Consider the following 19,857-nt stretch of genomic DNA (forward strand, 5'->3'; position numbering starts at 1 on the left):
TCAAACATCCAGAAATGTTTCTGAAATGTTTGTGCTGAGCCTCTAGGCCGTCACAAGCTGCCCTCAGTCAAACTCAGATCGTGCACTTTCCCCATTCTACACACGGACAGTATGCTCACTGATATGGGTTCACAGGTAGATGCCATGTTTCTTGACTTCCGCAAGGCATTCGATACAGCTCCCCATAGTCGTTTATTGAACAAAGTAACAGCATATGGACTATCAGACCAATTGTGTGATTGGATTGAAAAGTTCCTAATTAACAGAACGCAGCATGTCATTCTCAATGGAGAGAAGTCTTCCGAAGTAAGAGTGATTTCTGGTGTGCCACAGGGGAGTGTCATAGGACCGTTGCTATTCATAAGGCCGGTATTACACTATCAAATTTCGGGTCTAGTGCAGCAGGGGATACAACCCGTCGGCTTTGAACAATGACGTCATTCCTTAGTCATAGATCGTAATGTCTTCACTTCGAGGCACAGATAATAAAGCAGTTCTGTGTTCTAATAAGCACTATCATTAAAATAATTGAATGTAAATCTAAAAGCGATCGCTTGATATTGGGTGCATCATTAAACGTGTGACTTAATTAACTTAATTATTTGGTTTTTATTTGGCCGGTACTTTTTAAAAAAGCCAAAAAACTCTTATTACGTACTGAAGGGAGCTAGAACACTAAGAAGAATCGCTTCTCGGCTTTTGACAAGATATTGCTTAATAAAGTAGGATGAGTTTATTCTATCTCGTGAGATTTTTTTTTTCAAAAAGCCAAAAAACACTTATTAGGTACTGAAGGGAGCTGCTTAATAAAGTAGGATCAGTTTATTCTATCTCGTGAGATTTTTTTTTAAAGTCAAAAAACACTTATTATGTACTGAAGGGAGCTAGAACATTAAGAAGAATTGCTTCTCGGCTTTTGACAAGATATTGCTTAATAAAGTAGGATCAGTTTATTCTATCTGGTGAGATTTTTTTTTTTAAGTCAAAAAACACTTATGCTTTTGACAAGATCAATGTTTATCTCTCTCGCATTCCTTTGTTTCTCAACATTCTCCTCAGCTCTTTCATCTCTGTAATACATGCTCTCTGGCGACTTGTGACGTCATTGTTCAAAGCCGACGGGTTGTATCCCCTGCTGCACTAATCCCCAAATTTCTTTGTCAAATATCTTTGTCCAAATACTTTGTCAAAGATATTTGATGGTGTAATAGGAACTGTGTCAAATGTTGTCCAATATTTGATCAAATCTAGGGCCTCGCTGTAGATTTGATCAAAGAAATCACTTATCTTCTGTTCACTGCAATGTGACATGTTACCACATGGAGCGCTAGCATCGCTGCAGCGTTCTGTCGTCTGTTGTGTTTTTTGCCGGTAAATACAATTGGTGTGTGTCGACAACTACAAAATTAATAGAGATGTATGAAGCTGATGAGGTGGTGGAAATACAGAAGCGTCCGATCTTACCCGTCGGCTTTGACCCATGACGTCACAAATACCGCGGAAACGACTATAAACAATTCCAATATGGCGGATATAAAAACATCGCATACGTATAGTAAACACTGAAATACACAAGTTTCACAAAAAGCCTAATGACTGTAACGGGACAAGCGTGGGAAATTAGGGGTTTTTGGGTGCGGAGAAACTAAATATACAGAAATGTAGCCACCGACCGCCATTCAAAACCACGCAAAACAACGAAATAAATCAACATCACAAAACTGACCAAATACCAAAAAACACATTCCTATCCATAATCGGACACTTCCCTTAACCTATATAGCTCAACAGAACCTACCGATCACATCCCCCAATAGAAAACTAAGAAACGAAAGCTTCCCTTACACCTACATACATCGGCACTTATGCAGTTTAGCAGGTACGGAAAAAATTTTTCATTTTTTTTCAAAATTTGATCATCATGTGTCGTTATGCGGTGGGGGGAGTCTGCAGTGCCCCCCCATCCCCCCACAGGCTTCATTAGTGTCAAATCAATATTTTCGAATCATAGGCGGCCGCTGCCGCGGCCGCATTCCAAAAAAAAACTCCCAACCTAACCTCAAGTGGGCTACGCTACAGATCAATATGTTCATCAAATTGCTTCATATTACGTATACATGTTCATTAGTGTCAAATCAATATTTTCGAATCATAGGCGGCCGCTGCCGCGGCCGCATTCCAAAAAAAAAACTCCCAACCTAACCTCAAGTGGGCTACGCTACAGATCAATATGTTCATCAAATTGCTTCATATTACGTATACATGTTCATTAGTGTCAAATCAATATTTTCGAATCATAGGCGGCCGCTGCCGCGGCCGCATTCCAAAAAAAAACTCCCAACCTAACCTCGTATTCAGGGCTACGCTACAGATCAATGTGTAGGTCCCTTACGTCACGAGTCAAAGCCGACGCGTGAGATCGGATGTTTCCAACCTATAACCAATACACAAAACATACATAAATAACCAAAAAAAAAAACGGAACTTACCTCAAAAAAGTTCCAGCTCCACAAACTAGATTGGCCACCACAATCACACACAAATGCACACACGCACGCACGCACACACACACACACACACACACACACACACACACACACACACACATACAAAAACACACACACACACACCAACGAAAAAATACTGAACTAAAATAAAAACCCAACCCACCCAAACGTCAACCCCCTCCCCCACAACTCCAAAATACAACACACAAACACTATACAACAAAATAAACCACCCACCCACCTACCCAGCCCACCCTAACTAACCACTTTCGGTCTATACATTTTACCCACAGCCATTAAAAAAACCCGAAGAATGCAATAGCCCTCTGGGACACTCTTCCGCCAACAGTACTCATCTAAATGAGACTGAAGGTTGGAAGAGCGCCTCTTCCCCCTCCCAAGAACTGACTTAACCGCTCCCCACATCCCCTCAATTGTGTTAGTGCAAGCCCCAGTATCATAATTCTTAAACTCTAGACTGTGGTTCACTACTAAATGATTAAATCCCCTCTCACCCAACCCCCTATATGAAGAAAACGCATCTGAAACTACTGTGGACCCCGGCTCTACATACTCCTCAATTAACCCCACTAATTCAGGCTTCGACCTCCCCTCCACAACCCTAAAAACACATTCAGTACCCCCACCCCCCTGAACAACAGCCCCCCACACCCAAAGACCAGCCACAGACTTCCCCCTCCCATACTTCCTTTTACCAAACTGCGACTCATCCACCTCCACAACCACCCCATGCCCACCCAACTTACCCCTGTACTTAATAAATTCGGAACACACCTCACGACAAAAGGAATACCAGTCTAAAACAGTCCTCTCACTCACACCAGTCTCAAACGCGCAAAAACTCTGCCCGCAACTATAACAAAAATAATACGTAATAAGCACAATCTCACGCATGGCCAATCTAGACTTCTCGAACCAGGTACCACGCCTTACAGAACGCCATACGCCATCTTTCCGGCAACACCACATGTATCCGTCCCTGGTCCGAGAGTCCGGAACTTTAACCAATTTCATAGGTTCACGGCACACACCGCACTTCACGACCTCGGCAATTAAGCCAAATAGCTGAAGAAATTTAATCAGCTCTAAAGCTGTCTCCCCCATCATCGCCCTCAACCGAACACTGTTAAGGCGGTCTTTCATATCCATTCCTGAACAAAAAACCACAACCAAATACACTCAATAACAAACTCACCCGACGTACAGCAATGAGCATTAAATTAACCATTAACTCACTAATAGAAATTCCGCTTCAAATCCAACACCTGAGCAACAGAAAACTGACCCCACCACACGAAACAAACGAAACAAACGAAAACCATGAACACACCACCAGAGAGCACGACAAACAAAAACAAGACATCTACAAACATGCCACAATCGCAAATCAAACTCCGCGCCGTAATGACGTCACACACCACAACACGCTTACGTCACGGGTCAAAGCCGACGGGTAAGATCGGACGCTTCTGTTGACCCGAGGTGGTTTACAACGTGAGGCACCCTGGATACAAAGATAAAATAAGAAGATTGGAGACCTGACCTGACCTGACCTAACCTAACCCTCACCCCACGGAGTGTTACAGTGAGCCTGTCTTCTGAAAATGTAGCAGTTCTTAAGTGAATATTGTGCTTTGTGATATGAGGAGCACGTACAGGAATGTATGCTCATCCATTCTTAAGTAATTGATGTACCACTTGACGTCTTCCACTGTAAGCTCACGTAAGAAGTTTTGTTGAATGCTTTTATCGTGTCGTCGTAAAACCCACGGCTTCACCCATATTAGATTAGTTTTTCGTTCCATAGATCCATGCTGAGGAGATCCTTGTGGATGTGGAACATGTCAATATTTTAAAGCTGAAATAACAATACTAATAGTATGAGTAAATACAATACATCATTTGTTTTTATTAAAAATTTCGTCAGTGGAGTAGGAGTTGGCCACTAGTAAGTCTTTTAGGCTCCTTTTAAACTGATCTTTATTTGTAACTAAATTTTTTATGTTTGCTGGCAAATTATTGAAGATGAGTGTTCCTGAGTAGTGGACCTCTTTTTGAACTAAAGTAAGTGCTTTTAAGTCCTTGTGTAGATCATTTTTGTTCCTGGTATTGTATGTATGAAATGAGTTGTTTGTTGGAAAAAGAGATATATTATTTACGACAAATTTCATTAAGGAGTAAATATACTGAGAGGCAGTAGTTAGTATACCCAGTTCTTTGAAGAGGTTTCTACAGGACGTCCGTAAATTTACTCCACAAATAATACCTATTACACGCTTTTGGACTCTGAAAACTTTTGTTTGACTTGAAGATTTACCCCAAAATATTATACCATATGACATTATGGAATGAAAGTATGCAAGCTTTTTCATTTTTATGTGGCCTATGTCTGCTAACACTCGAATTGCAAACAGATTTGTTAAGGCGTTTCTACAGTTCTGGGATGTGCTCCTTCCAACTGAATTTATTATCAAGTTGTAATCCCAGAACTTTTAAGACTGTCAACCTCGTATGTATGGTTCCATTTTTTCCCCCACTTCTTTTCCGCATGTGCACACAATGCAATTGGGGTACGTACAACTGCTGCGGTTAATAACAAGTTGTTGTCAGCTATCTTGAACTTTGACGAAAACTTTGATGACAGTGTAATACCCCTTCTAGCACTACGTCAAAGTTCTTTGTCAAATATATTTGACAGAATATTTGATCAAATCTTTGACAAAGAAATTTGATAGTGTAATACCGGCCTAATATACATAAATGACCTTGTGGATGACATCGGAAGTTCACTGAGGCTTTTTGCGGATGATGCTGTGGTGTATTGAGAGGTTGTAACAACGGAAAATTGTACTGAAATGCAGGAGGATCTGCAGCGAATTGACGCATGGTGCAGGGAATGGCAATTGAATCTCAATGTAGACAAGTGTAATGTGCTGTGAATACATAGAAAGATAGTTCCCTTATAATTTAGCTACAAAATAGCAGGTCAGCAGCTGGAAGCAGTTAATTCCATAAATTACCTGGGAGTACGCATTAGGAGTGATTTAAAATGGAATGATCACATAAAGTTGATCATCGGTAAAGCAGATGCCAGACTGAGATTCATTGGAAGAATCCTAAGGAAATGCAATCCGAAAACAAAGGAAGTCGGTTACAGTACGCTTGTTCGCCCACTGCTTGAATACTGCTTAGCAGTGTGGGATCCTTACCAGATAGGGTTGATAGAAGAGATAGAGAAGATCCAACGGAGAGCAGCGCGCTTCGTTACAGGATCATTTAGTAATCATGAAAGTGCTACGGAGATGATAGATAAACTCCAGTGGAAGACTCTGCAGGAGAGACGCTCAGTAGCTCGGTACGGGCTTTTGTTAAAGTTTCGAGAAGATACCTTCACCAAAGAGTCAAGCAGTATATTGCTCCCTCCTACGTATATCTCACGAAGAGACCATGAGGATAAAATCAGAGAGATTAGAGCCCACACAGAAGCATACCGACAATCCTTCTTTCCACGAACAATACGAGACTGGAATAGAAGGGAGAAACGATAGAGGTACTCAGGGTACCCTCCGCCACACACCGTCAGGTGGCTTGCAGAGTATGGATATAGATTTAGATGTAGATACTACATCCACTGTGTGAATCTCTGACAAGCAGTCATTCCTCACCAGGGGATGCTGCTATTGTCTGAGTTGGTTTATATCAATGGTAGATTGGTGGTTATAATGTTTTGGTTGATCAGTGTACACACAGCGTAGTACTCTGGCAGGTAGTCAAATGCAGACAGGCTGAGCACAGTTTATGAGAGGTATGTTCTTTCAGTTATGAAAGGCCGTCAGTTATCTGTTCAGCAGATGGTTTCTGAGATAGTGTAGTGAAGGAAAGAACTAAAAAAAGTACCATAAAATCTTGTTAATCAAGATAATGAAGCTTGGCAGTCTGCAATATAAGCAATATGAGAGATAAATTTGAAAGTAGGCTTTCTCAGTGAATTTTACTGATGAATTGTTCTCAAGATATCATCTGAGTAAACTGATCAAAGCCATCAGATGTTAAGTACAAAACTTTCCAAAACTTTACTACACAATGACGAGTTTACTTGATGATATCTCCAGAAGAATTCATCAATAAGATAGAATGCCACATTACATATCTCTTGGGTCAGTGTTGGACCACAGGTATGAAGTGCCCCATCATTGACACAGAAGCAATGAAATAAATAAACTGTTTGAGAGTGATAGACACAGTATTTAAATACTGACTGCCAATAGAGTGTATATAAATACATGGGTTTTAAGACACTGGCGTATTGAGAGATGATCATAGTAATCAGTATGCTATCCCAAAAAGTCACAGACTCCTTGTTGATGACACAGGCTGAGGAGATTTAATTGAACTGACACACTGCAAAAACCTTCACATGGATATTTTGTGAGATACAGAGGAGCTCAAACATTTTTATGCATCCAGAATGAGATTTTCACTCTGCAGCGTAGTGTGCGCTGATATGAAACTTCCTGGCAGATTAAAACTGTGTGCCCGACCGAGACTCAAACTTGGGACCTTTGCCTTTCGCGGGAAAGTGCTCTACCATCTGAGCTACTGAAGCACGACTCACGCCCGGTACTCACAGCTTTACTTCTGCCAGTATCTCGTCTCCTACCTTCATGCTTCGGTAGCTCAGATGGTAGAGCGCTTGCCCGCGAAAGGCAAAGGTCCCGAGTTCAAGTCTCGGTTGGGCACACAGTTTTAATCTGCCAGGAAGTTTCATTTTTATGCATTTTGGTACAGTTCAGTGGGGCACCATTTGTAGCTTGATAGATATTGAAAAGGGTACTCCACTTCTTGCCACATGTCCATAAGCATAACTGGTGTTAGGACCTTTCCGGTGGTGTAGATTCATTGTCTCCACTCCATCACATCTGGAACCTTTGTTTTGTAAATAATATCTTTGATAAACCATCATACACTGAAATCCAGCAGAGTCAGATTGGGAGACTGAGGGGAGCCAGCCAATGAGACCCCTCCTTCCAATCCAACAGTCAGGAAAGATCTTATGGAGAAATGTAGTAACATCCTTGTGATAGTGGTGTGGTGCACCATCCTTCTGAAAAATTATGTTGGGAGACACCTGTGGAACTGGATAGTTTGCCAACCAAGATTGGTGTGCCCTGTCACTGTAGGCTTCATAAAACAAATGGACCAGTCAGACCATGTTTACGTAATCCCAACCACTCATTAACTTTTGGTGTTTCCCTTTCATGCTCAGTCACTTCTCTTGGAATCTCACTTCCCTATATTTGACAGTTATGTTGATTAACTTTGGCACAGATGTGGAAGGTAGATTTGTCACTGAACAGCACTGAATTGAGATATTTGTTGTTTATTTTCTATACAGTGCAGTATTTCAACAGGAAAAACATACAAACTGTGGTGATTCTCAGGCTTAATATGATGCAAAAGTTGGAGTTTGTGAGCAAGCAATTGGATACATAATGTGCACAATGTCATGTGCCATAAAATGGGGGGGGGGGCTAGTTCCCTGTTAGCTTGTCTAATGGATTTATGTGGGTTTCTAATGAATGCTTCATGTACACGTCCCATCAGCTCTTCATTCACATGTGTATTAGTATATTTTGCAACATTTGAAGTAAAACATCCTGTTTCTTGAAGAGTTCCGTCCCGCTGATAAATGGATTTACATGTGGGAGGATCCACATTCTATTCTCCTCTTGCATGCTGCTGAACATGTGTTACAGATTTTAATTCTGCTAACCATAGCACACACTGCACCTTTCATTGTGGCACCCACATGTTAACTGTCGGGTGTATGTCTGCCTGCTGCACAGTAAACGTTTATGCACATGCACCAGACAACTCAGTGCTGTACATGAAATGGTGAGGATCACATCTTGAAGAGTGCCTCTGTTGATTGCATATTTACCCAACAACATAAAATCTCAAGTTCTTTCATTAAAAGCATTTGTTTGTGTATACTTCTAGCCTGGATACTGTGCAACAGAATATCAGCAATATGAAAGTTATATGGATCCCCAATGATCCATGTACTTTGCCGTGATGGGGTGGTCTGTGTACCTGAATGATACTGGCAGACACATCATACGTCCAACCACATCAAAAGGATTGTATAAGAGTGACCATACCACCACATTATATCTTAAGGGAGCCAACAGCATTTTCTATAGTTGGAGGGGCAGCAGTCATGATGCTTGACTGATTTGGCATTGTAGTGTTAGACAACATAGCCATGCTATGTTCATATTATGGTATGGCTGAGGACAGTGGGAAAATTCAGCCATTATATGTCCCTCAGACATGCAGCTCTCCTTTATGGTTTAATGTTGGTAGTACCCTTCTGAGTAAACTATTCTGGAGAAAAAATAACCTTCGTTTGAATCTCCATACAGGGACTACCCAAGACTGTATCATCACTATAAAAATTTCTGGCATCAAGTGAGTAAAGGTTATCAATATAAAAATTACATTGGGGTATTGTAGGAGTAGGTCTGGTAATGAAAAAGAAAATAAGAATTCAGGAAAACTACTACAAACAGCATAGTGAACAATTTATCACAGCCATCATAGTAGCACAAGTTCATATGTCTGCTACCTCTGCAGATGATGAAGAGAATGAAAAACTACATGATGAAATAGTGAAAATCTTCACTTAAAACTTCCGGGCTGATAGGCCGTGGTCGAAGTATAAAACTCTCTCCTGACGTTTCGTCTCCGACTGCGGGAGACATCCTCGGAGGTAAAGCGGCGAACTGCGAAGAGAACTCGACAAAACGCTGATTATATAGGCAGTACAGAGGGCGCCACAGTGGATCATGTGGCGTCAGCTATGAGATTGTCTCTGGTGATGCCAACATTCTCAATTGAAAGTAATCGATCGTCACGCTTGCGGTGCAACGCTGACATCCAAATTTTATCCAGTTTAACACCTTCGTCTTTCCTGTTAAAATTATTACGATGTTTATCAATCTCGATAGCCTTTCTATACAAGCGTGCATAATAATGCAAGGTTTTTGATATGACGCTCGTCTCGCTGAATTTTATTTCATGATCACCTTCCTTTTCACCTTCTCTTTCAATACAATAATAACTTTTATGAACAGATTGATGAGGTGGCTATGGGCAGTCCTCTCAGTCCTGCTGTGGCTAACTTATTTATGGAGACTTTTGAACAATGGGCGTTGCAGACTGCCAGTAAGAGACCAGCCAGATGGTATCGCTACGTCGATGACACGTTCGTAGTATGGACACACGGAGAAGAGGAGTTGGATGCCTTCCTGACACATTTAAACAGCATTAATCCGAAAATCCAATTCACTATGGAGACGGAAAGGAATGGGCAATAGAACTTCCTGGATGTTTCTGTGATTAAACGACAGGACGGAACGTTGGGCCATGAGGTGCATAGAAAGCCCACACATACTGATCGTTATCTACACAAAGAATCAAACCACCACCCTAGCCAAAAAAGAGATGTAATGAAAACTTTGGTAGGCAGGGCGTACAAACTTTGTGAACCTGTTTATTTAAAAGATGAGATTGAACATCTACGGTCAATGTTCGTGAAGAATGGCTATTCTAGCAAGGAAATAGATCGAGCACTTCGCTCTAGGCAGAGAATCAGGAGTAACGACGAACAACAGTCGTCCAAGGGCAAAGTTTTTCTTCCGTTCATTAGTAAGGTCACAGACCGCATTGGGAAAGTTTTAGGCAAGTATGGGGTGGAAACTATTTTCAGACCCACCAGAAAAATAAAAGAATTTTTAAGGTCGGCAAAAGATGCACGAGACCCTTTGGCTACACCGGGGGTATATAAAATTCCTTGTAGTTGTGGAAAGGTTTACATCGGTACCACAAAGAGAAGTGTGAACACCCGTCTTGTTGAACATAAGAGGAATTGCCGCCTGGGTCACACGGATAAATCGGTCGTAGCGGAACATGTTTACCAGGAAAGTGATCATGAAATAAAATTCAGCGAGACGAGCGTCATATCAAAAACCTCGCATTATTATGCACGCTTGTATAGAGAGGCTATCGAGATTGATAAACATCGTAATAATTTTAACAGGAAACATGAAGGTGTTAAACTGGATAAAATTTGGATGTCAGCATTGCACTGCAAGCGTGATGATCGATTACTTTCAATCAAGAATGTTGGCATCACCAGAGACAATCTCATAGCCGACGCCACGTGATCTACTGTGGCGCCCTCTGTACTGCCTATTTAATCAGCGCTTCGTCGAGTTCTCTTCGCAGTTTGCCGCTTTACCTCCGAGGATGTCTCCCGCAGTCAGAGACGAAACGTCAGGAGAGAGTTTTATACTTCGACCACGACCTATCAGCCCGGAAGTTTTAAGTGAAGACAATACCAGCCGTGAAAGCTTACATTGTAGTGAAAATCATTCTGTATTTTAAGGGAGGTGAAAATTTAATTGGGGTGGAGGACTTAAACCTCTAGGAAAGGGAAGGGAAGGAAAAATAGTACAGGGACATGGAATGGAGAAAGAAAGAAATGGTACTCCATGTGACCGAACTTTGTACAGAGCCCAGTTTAATCATCAAGAAAATTTGTACATGTGCATCAGATCTGCAGACACTGAAAGGTTTCTGATTGATTTTATAATGATAAGACCGAGATTTAGAAACCAGATTACAGAAGGCAATATATTTCCAGGAGAAAATATGGGTATGACTGTAAGTTATGAAATGCCGAATAAAACTGAAGAAATTGCAGGAAAAGTAAGGAAGATACTGTTTAATGTCTCATGAATGACACGGTCTTTACAGTTGGAGCACAAGCTCAGCTTGGGAAAGGCTGGGAAAAAGAAATCAGGCATGCCCTTTCAAAGGAGCCATCTTGGCAGTAGCCTGAAGTAATTCAAGAAAGTCATGGAAAACCTGAATCTGAATGGCTGGACAGGGGTCTGAATTGTTGTCCCCTTAAAGATGAGTCCATAGTGTTACCACTACAAATCCTAACTCAATAAAATTGCAGAATAGTAGTGAAAGAAGGGGATGGAACCTACATAGGCTGAAACAAACACTCAGTCTTGAGAGTTTCAAATGGAGTGTTAGTCAACAACTGACTGAAATATCTAAAATAAATACAATAGAAGATTAACCCACCCAGAGAGCACACACATTAGCATGTTGCTTTGAGATTTGGGGAGAATCACTGTCTCCTGTTTGAATCTGGCTGGCAGATTAATAATGAGGGCAAGTCTGCAGGCCCATCTGGATATGGTTTTTAGGCAGTTTCGCACTTCCAACTACATCTGCATCATATTCCACAAGGCACCTGATGGTGCTCCACTGCTCCACTTGTGAATGGTGCATGGAGGAATTATTGGCAGTAAGTCTCTGTATTAGTTCTAATTTCTCAAATTTTCTTGTAGTGGTCTTTTTGTGAGATGTATGTGGGAGGAAGTAATAAGTTATTTAACTCTTCCCAGAAAGTGCTTTCTCAAAATTTCAATAGTAACCCTCTTAGTGATGCACAATCCTTCTCTTGTAATGCCTGCCACTGGAGGTTGTTGACCATCTATGTAATGCCCTCGCACCAACTAAACAATCATGTGATGAAATCCATTACTCTTTGTTGGATCTGCTCTATGTATTCTATCAGTCCTACCTGGTAAGGGTTCCAGATGAGTACCAGGCTTGTACCCACATCCCGCCTCAATAATATGATTTGTGAACATTTACAGAACATTCACACACTTTCACATGGCTGAGCTAACACTAGACACAGATGGGTGGGACTCACAAATTCTATCCAAGGGGAGGAAAACGTGGCATCAAGAAGATCATCCAACCACCCTCTACCACTAACATTACCAAATTAAATCATTGACATACCAAACCCTTGAAGACATGGGATAAAGGACACAAAAAAGAAAGAAGAAGTACTATAGAAGATGGGTGAATGAGGAAAATTGGGTGGTTGGAGCAATACCCTGCCTATTAATGGAAGTTGACAAAGTCATCACAGCTGAAGTAACCTGTTCAGTGAGGACCAGTAGCATGGCAACCATAATGAATAAACCTGTTGAAACTGCACTTAAAGATTGCACAAGTAGAAACCATTCCAAACTCATCACCAATTGTGTAGCAAGCAAGTAATACAAAACCCAATCCAAGTCACATAAATAGAGCTTTATTCATAACATCTGAACACTGAGCCTCGTGGGCCACCAGTAAACAGCATAGCAGAAACCATGCCATGTGCATGCTTCCTACTGGCAGCATCAAATGGCCAGCCTGCGCTGATACAGTTGGCAGGAGATCTGAGTGCAGTCGCATTACAACCCACACTTGGCGCACTCACACTCATCATCATTAGTAGTGGGATACAGCAAAATTAAACATCTAGGAGAAGAAAAAAAATCTTTGAGCTTTGCTGATGATTTAATTTTCTTAAAGATAGCAAAAGACTTGAGAGATCAGTTGAGTGAAATATATGGTGATTTAAAAAGTAAAACTAGGGCAGAGGAATGTTATAAGATTAAATTAAATGATGCCAATGGAATTAGATTAGGAAATGAGACACTGAAAGTAGTAGATGTGTTTTGCTAGTTGGGCAACAAAATACCTAAAAATGGTAGGAAGTGTCATCATTGAGTGACCATAGGAGGATGTAAGATGACTTAGACAAAATTTCTAGTTAGTGTCAGGAGTGTAAGTTAATACAGATGAGTAGGAAAACAGTACTACAATGTTCAAATACAGCATTAGTTGTGTGCTGCTTGATACAGTCATGTCGATTGAATATTGTATTGTATTGTATTGTATTTTTATTGATCCAGGCAATCATAGTATTGTACAGCTGTACATATGATATTGGATAGGTCAAGAGAGCTATTTACAAGTAATTTTTACAAATTGATTTTTACATTATTTTGTAGCAAGGAAATTATCTATCTTAAACAAAACAGTTAAAACAAATCATAGAATTGTAAGGTTGTACATACGATATCTATGGGTAATGTTGCAAAGTGATATGAAGTGGAAAGAGTGCATAAGGATTGTGGTAGGGAAGACAAATGGTTTATTGGGAGAATACTCCTGAAATGATTCATCTGTAATGGAGACCATGTATAGGACACAAGTGTGATGTTTCCTTGAATACTGCCAGAGTGTCTGGGATCTCCACCAAGTCAGATTGAAGCCATCTGACTGCAGAATGATTCTACTGTTGCCAATATACATTTCATGTAAAGACTATGAAGATAAGATACGGAATTTAGGGCTCATATGGAGGCATATAGACAGTTTTTTTCCCTTGGTCTATTTGTGAGTGGCACAGGAAAGTAAATGCCTAGTAATTAAGCAAGGCACCTTCTGCCATGGACCATACAGTTGCTTGTGGAGTAAATATATAGCTGTAGACATAGAAAAAAAGTTTAAATTGGCAATAACAAGAAAATTGTTTTTGAAAGAGGAAAATATTTCCAATACAAATTTAAGTGTTAAGAAGTCTTTTTGGAAAGTGTTTGTTTTGATTGTAGCCTTATACACAACTGAAATGTGGACAGTAAACAGAACGGACAAGAAGAGAATAAAAGCTTTTGAAATATGGTATGCCAAAGAACATACGTAATACAAATAATCTGATTCAGGTACAGGAGATACATCAAACATGTAAAATTTTACCATAAATGTAGAACAACTCATTTTAGTAACAGCTTCCTAATAATAATAGTAATACTACAGTTTTGTTCTAGCTTTCCTCCCATGGAACCTGCTGTAGCCTTATTTTTAGATTTTATGAATGTGTGGTGTCTGTTCCTTCAAAAGAACACGCACCTCATTCATGTAATTGATAAGCCTGGATGGGCAATGGATCCACTTTCTTCAGTGACAATGCAGACATCCAAGCTCCTGTGGGAATCTCTGAATAGCGAACGGGAATATAATGGACAGGGACTGTGGATAGGTGGTGCTTGGTGGGAGTGTGGATCAACCATGAGGCATACTGAGATAGTCCATGCAGCTGTGAGAATGCTGTGTCTCAGATGGTGCAGTGGTTACTGTACCTGTGTAGTAAGCAGGAGATCCCGAGTCTGAATCCCAGTTCGGTAAACATTTTCGCTTGATGCCACTGATTCTGCTTAATGTCCCACTGCAGCTGATAGCAGTGATTCCTCTTCCATTTACATATCTTATTTTTAGAATCGCTGGTTTCATATTAAATATGTTTTTGCCCATTAATTTACTGAATTGCAGTGCGAATAAGAGAAATGTATGGCACAACTTGACTAAGAGAAGGGACTGGTTGATAGGACACATTCTGAAACATCAAGGAATAGTTAATTTGCTACTGGAGGGAAATTTTGGAGGTAAAAATTGTAGTGTGAGACCAAAATTTGACTACAGTACACAGATTGAGGAGGAGGTAGATTGCAGTTGTTATGCTGAGATGAAAAATCTAGCAAAGGATAGACTAATCTTGAGAGTTGTAGGAAACCAGTCTTCAGTTGAACACTACTACCACAACCACAACAACATCAACAACAAATATCTAGAATATAGAGATGTAGTGAAACTGGGTGTCAATCAAATATAAGCATAAAGAACACAGTTCAGACTAATTTTTCCATCTTCTACTTTTTCATTGTGAAAGACAGAGCTGCCAAATGTATTCATGGGTTAACCTATCTTTATACTCCATTGTTTTCTCTCAGCATCTATTTTAAGAGGACATGGTATCTCTGAATCTCTTCCACAGAGGAACAAGTAATACAGTTGCCTTAAATTCAAGTTACAAATCTCAATTACATCTTGTGAGAGGTGTTAGCTATTCTTTACTCTTCACACTTATCATATCTTCAGTGAATGTTGCATTTTAACTAAAATTTACTGTGAGCTTTCAAATAGGTGCTGACATAAAGGAAATGCTGAACCAAACATATTCTGAAGTCATGAAGGGAAGCTTGTTTGGTGAATGGAAACGAATCTCACACTGCAGTAAACCTGTGATAGCTGCTGTAAATGGATATGCAGTAAGTTTGAGTTGCTCTTACATAACTATAAGTTTTATGTTCACAGCAACAGTGTCTTGAATTTTGCATTTACTACATTTTCATATTAACTGATGATATACTATAGTTGGAGTCACAACGATGGCAGTTGAGTTTAGGATCATTCGGTGCATCTATGTTATGCATTCTCTGACAGCCAATGAGCATACAGTAGTGTTCCGAGTGCTGTGCTGTGCTGTGCTGTGAATGTTGTATGCATTGCGACTGTTTAACATGGTTGTGGTGAGTTATTTGAGTGAATTTGTATTCCATTTGTTGCAAGTTGTCATGGCTAATGGTGGCAATAAGAGACAAATTCAACACAAGCAAGTGAGAGACATAATTTACAGGCTACATGCTTACATCAAGCACAAAGTATGCATATGCGGGTACTGCAACTGTCACTTGGAACCAGCTACAATTCATTCCCCATCCTTGTCTGAGCCTGTGCGAACTGCCATCGTTCATGGATCCGATTACAGTACACCAAATCATGCCTTTTTTTAAAGAAGAAAACAAGATATTCCTGTGACACAGTTTGATAAAAATCCTTTCTTTGTGAGTAGTTCATCAGTTTTTGTCATGCTGTTACCCTAAGTACAGCTTCAACACAAGTACCATCCATACTGTCCAGTAATTATCATTTGTCCACAGTTCAAATTTTGCCCATCACTATCATTATTTCCTGGTTTTCCTTTGATCATTTTGAAGTAATAGATTGCCTTCACATATGCGTGGATATTACAAAATAACTCTTGTGAATTTCTACTTCATAAGGGGTAGAATAGGGAGAGGGGCTGGGGTTAGAGAGAGGAATGAACCTGTACTTCCTGATGGTTCACCAGGCTGACATCCTGTGTGCCACAACATAACAATAAAGTCTATGTACAGTTGGGTTTAGAGGACTGACTCCTCAGTGTTGAACATATGTCAGTAATGAATTAGTTTTAAATCAGCCATAGGTTAATCATTTCATGAAAGAATCATATGAATCAACAAAATCTATAAATAAAAATGAAGAAAGGCAACTACTGTCCTACAGATAATTGATGATGGCACATAGACGCACACAAGACTTAAGTAGCTCTAGAACTACTACTCTTTTTTGACATATGTGCACATTCTCACAGACAACAACAAAGGCATTAAAAATGCACCCACATGCAGCCAGGCCTCACGATAGGTGGGGAGAGCCAGGATTCTACTGCCAGGGTCAGAAATGCTGCAAACCTACTCATCATGCAAGGGACCCATTTAACACATTTATTACATATTTTCTTTAAATTTTGAGTCCACCTCTGTAGCATAGAGGTAGCATTTCCGCATACCACGCAGTGGGCCCGGGTTCGATTCCTGGCAGGGGACTGGGTGTTGTGTGTCCTTCAACATCATTTTCATCTTCATTGACCCGCAAGTTGCCGAATTGGCAGCCACTAAAAAGGACTTACAATACGGCAGCCAAACTGCCCCCCCCCCCCCCCCCCCCTTTCCCTGCATGGGGCCTCCCACCCAACAATGTCATACGATAATTTCATTCTTTTTAAGTGTTGAATGTAAGGAAGTTGAGTTTAACTTAAAAAAATTACAATTAATGGTGAGAAGAGTGCCATCATCTATATTAGAACACAGTGAGACAGGCTGACATCAGGCACTTGATTATTGAACAGTGACTTCCTTCATTTGTGAGTCATTCTCCCTTTTGTATTATTAAGCTGGCTGCTGTCATGTGTAACAAATGAAAGCAGATAATTGCCACTTGTTTGTGCCATATTGATGTCCTTTGTTGCCTTTTTCCACATATTGTGGTCACTTTGACTACCTGTAAATTTTTTCCTCACTATCAGTGAACCAAATTCCCTGCCAAAGTCTTGTTATGTAATCAACAATATGTTGGATATTCAACTGTGAAATATTAACAACTTGATATAAAATTCAAAAGTTTTCTGAGAAAAGTTGAAAGAGATTTTACAAGAATATAGGTCTTGAGCAGCAAACTGGACATTTGACTGCCCTTAAAGATGCTTAATATGGTAGAATGGAGACTGGCATTAAATGCTGTGAAAAAGGATTCAAGCCAATAATGCTTTATGTTGTTCTGGACCATAATAGAGAAAACCTCCCACTCTTCTCTAAGGCTGTGCAAGAATTGAATGAGAACTTCAGTTTGTTGTGACTGTATTCTATGAAAAACATTATCCGAAATGTGCCTGTTATGCAACACATTTTATACATTGAAGGAATACTTTGATAAAACAGAGTAGAGGGTTTGGTAAAAAAATGTTATACATATAAATAATAATAATGATTACAAAACATCCAACATTCCACATAACACCTTCACACTATGTTTTTTCCTTCTTCTTTCCTTTTCTAGAAACACTCCCCCCCAAACTATGGATAGCACAATACTAACACCTCTTCCTCTTTCTGAGCTCAACTTTTCAGAATAGCAAATGAGAAGTTGCGGCACAGAAAATGGCCCAGAAATCACCAGTGTGTTGTGTGTTTGTGTGTGTAGTGAGTGAAGTGTTAATGGAACAATGTGTGTATAGTGTGTGCAGTGACTGATTGTGAGATATGAGTGAACAGTGTGGCATTACATTATTTAATAAATTATTTGTAAAAGAAGTACTGTATACCAGGAGTAAATCTAATGATTGTCTCCAACTAGAAGTCTGTAAATGTATGTGTGTATGAATTAGCTTATTTTAAATGGGTCTAAACGTGTATGTACTCTGACATGTCCTATATCCTTGTAAAAACAAATCTACAAATGAGTAAAGTTACTACTACTACTATAACAGTGGACTGTTATACAATGTAGTAGTCTAAATCAATCATTTGAAAACAATTCAGAGTGCTAGATTCAGTGATTGCCTGATCACTTGAGCTCTTAAATGCAATTATTGGACAAAAGTTACTCAACAGTTTCCCAAACGTCTGTGTAGCTCTAAGCATATTTTTCATCTGTCTGAATCTAAGGCTGAAAGACTATTTAGTGCATTTAAAAGAATAAAAAAAATGTTCTGCAATCCAAATAACACAAAAAAGATTATCAGATTTTGGAGTAGTTTCAATGTAATTGACTTTAGTTCATCAATTACAGTTTAATGACATAATTGATACATTTGCCAATAAAAAACTGAGGAAATTTTATTTATGAGCTTTGCTACACACTGTGTATCTAGCTACGTTACATTTATTTATAGTACTCTACAGTAGTATGGCTTGTTCCATGAAATCGTACTGCATAGTACATGCTCTACAATCTGCTTGCTTTTGTAATGAGTGAGTTCTCTGCTCTGCACATACTACTATACTCAAATGACATGCTACATAATAGGATAGAACTTCTTTTGTCAAGATTATTGTTTCATAGCCCACTTACAAGCCTTTTAGAAAATTAGAAAAATATGAAGTAGTTTTTGTAGTCGAGAGGACCCAACTAGACTTACCCCTGGGCTCTTCTGGCTTTTTGCGCAGGTCAGCCTGCAAACCATAGAAGCACTAATGAAAAAGCAATAATAAGAATAGTGTTAAAAATAAGTTATTTTAGCAGTAATAAATGGTGAGGGAAATTAAATGGTTAATAAAGTGAAGTTTCTTTGAGATTACAGGTGGATGGGCTTAGTTGTGTGTATGTGTGTGTGTGGGGGGGTTGGGCTGGGGGGGGGGGTCACGCATATGTTTTTGTGCGTGTGTGAAGTGAGCATGTGTACATGTGCGCATGTATATTTAGGAAAAGAGTGGTAGCTCAAATGCTAGTTAAGTCTAAATTGAAATTACAGTTATTTGTGCACCACACATCAACCAGCAATGAAGGAGTGGTAGCCATTACTGACTTTTGTCTATTGTTTACATCCTGGAGTTTCTCTTATTGCAGTATTTGCTGATAACAATTACAAATAAAGAATATAGAACAAAATAAAGGGAGTCTAATGTGTTCTGCTTCATCCATTACACAATTAAAATTCAGTTTGGTTAACAGAGTCTTCTTTGTCCATCAGAGTAAGGCTTACAGTAACTGAGACATAGCAGATCAATATCAAAATTTATGCAAAGTAGCAGATTTTCTGTTCATGGAATAAATAAAATATGCCAAGTTGATCTAAATACAAATCAAGTGTGGTTACATTAGTGGATGTGTCTGTGTTAGGGCATATGAGGTGAAACCTTTTCAAAAGAGCACATTTATTTTCATGCTAAGCAACCTATTTCTATATTTAATTTTATGCATTAGAAATGTTCATAAATCATTATGGAATTTTTTATCTAAT

General features: G+C 39.6%; 1 protein-coding gene across 1 annotated transcript in view; it reads left to right on the forward strand.

Annotated features, from left to right (window-relative positions):
* The window catches only part of LOC126162389 (enoyl-CoA hydratase, mitochondrial-like), a 97,059-nt gene that overhangs the window by 30,705 nt on the left and 46,497 nt on the right, over positions 1–19,857 (forward strand). The window contains exon 3 of the mRNA XM_049918867.1: positions 15,438–15,562. Within this exon, the coding sequence (XP_049774824.1) occupies positions 15,438–15,562 (125 nt within the window). The remainder of the gene's footprint in view (positions 1–15,437; positions 15,563–19,857) is intronic.

Source organism: Schistocerca cancellata, chromosome 2, assembly GCF_023864275.1.
Source record: "Schistocerca cancellata isolate TAMUIC-IGC-003103 chromosome 2, iqSchCanc2.1, whole genome shotgun sequence".
In the NCBI taxonomy this organism is placed as follows: Eukaryota; Metazoa; Arthropoda; class Insecta; order Orthoptera; family Acrididae; genus Schistocerca; species Schistocerca cancellata.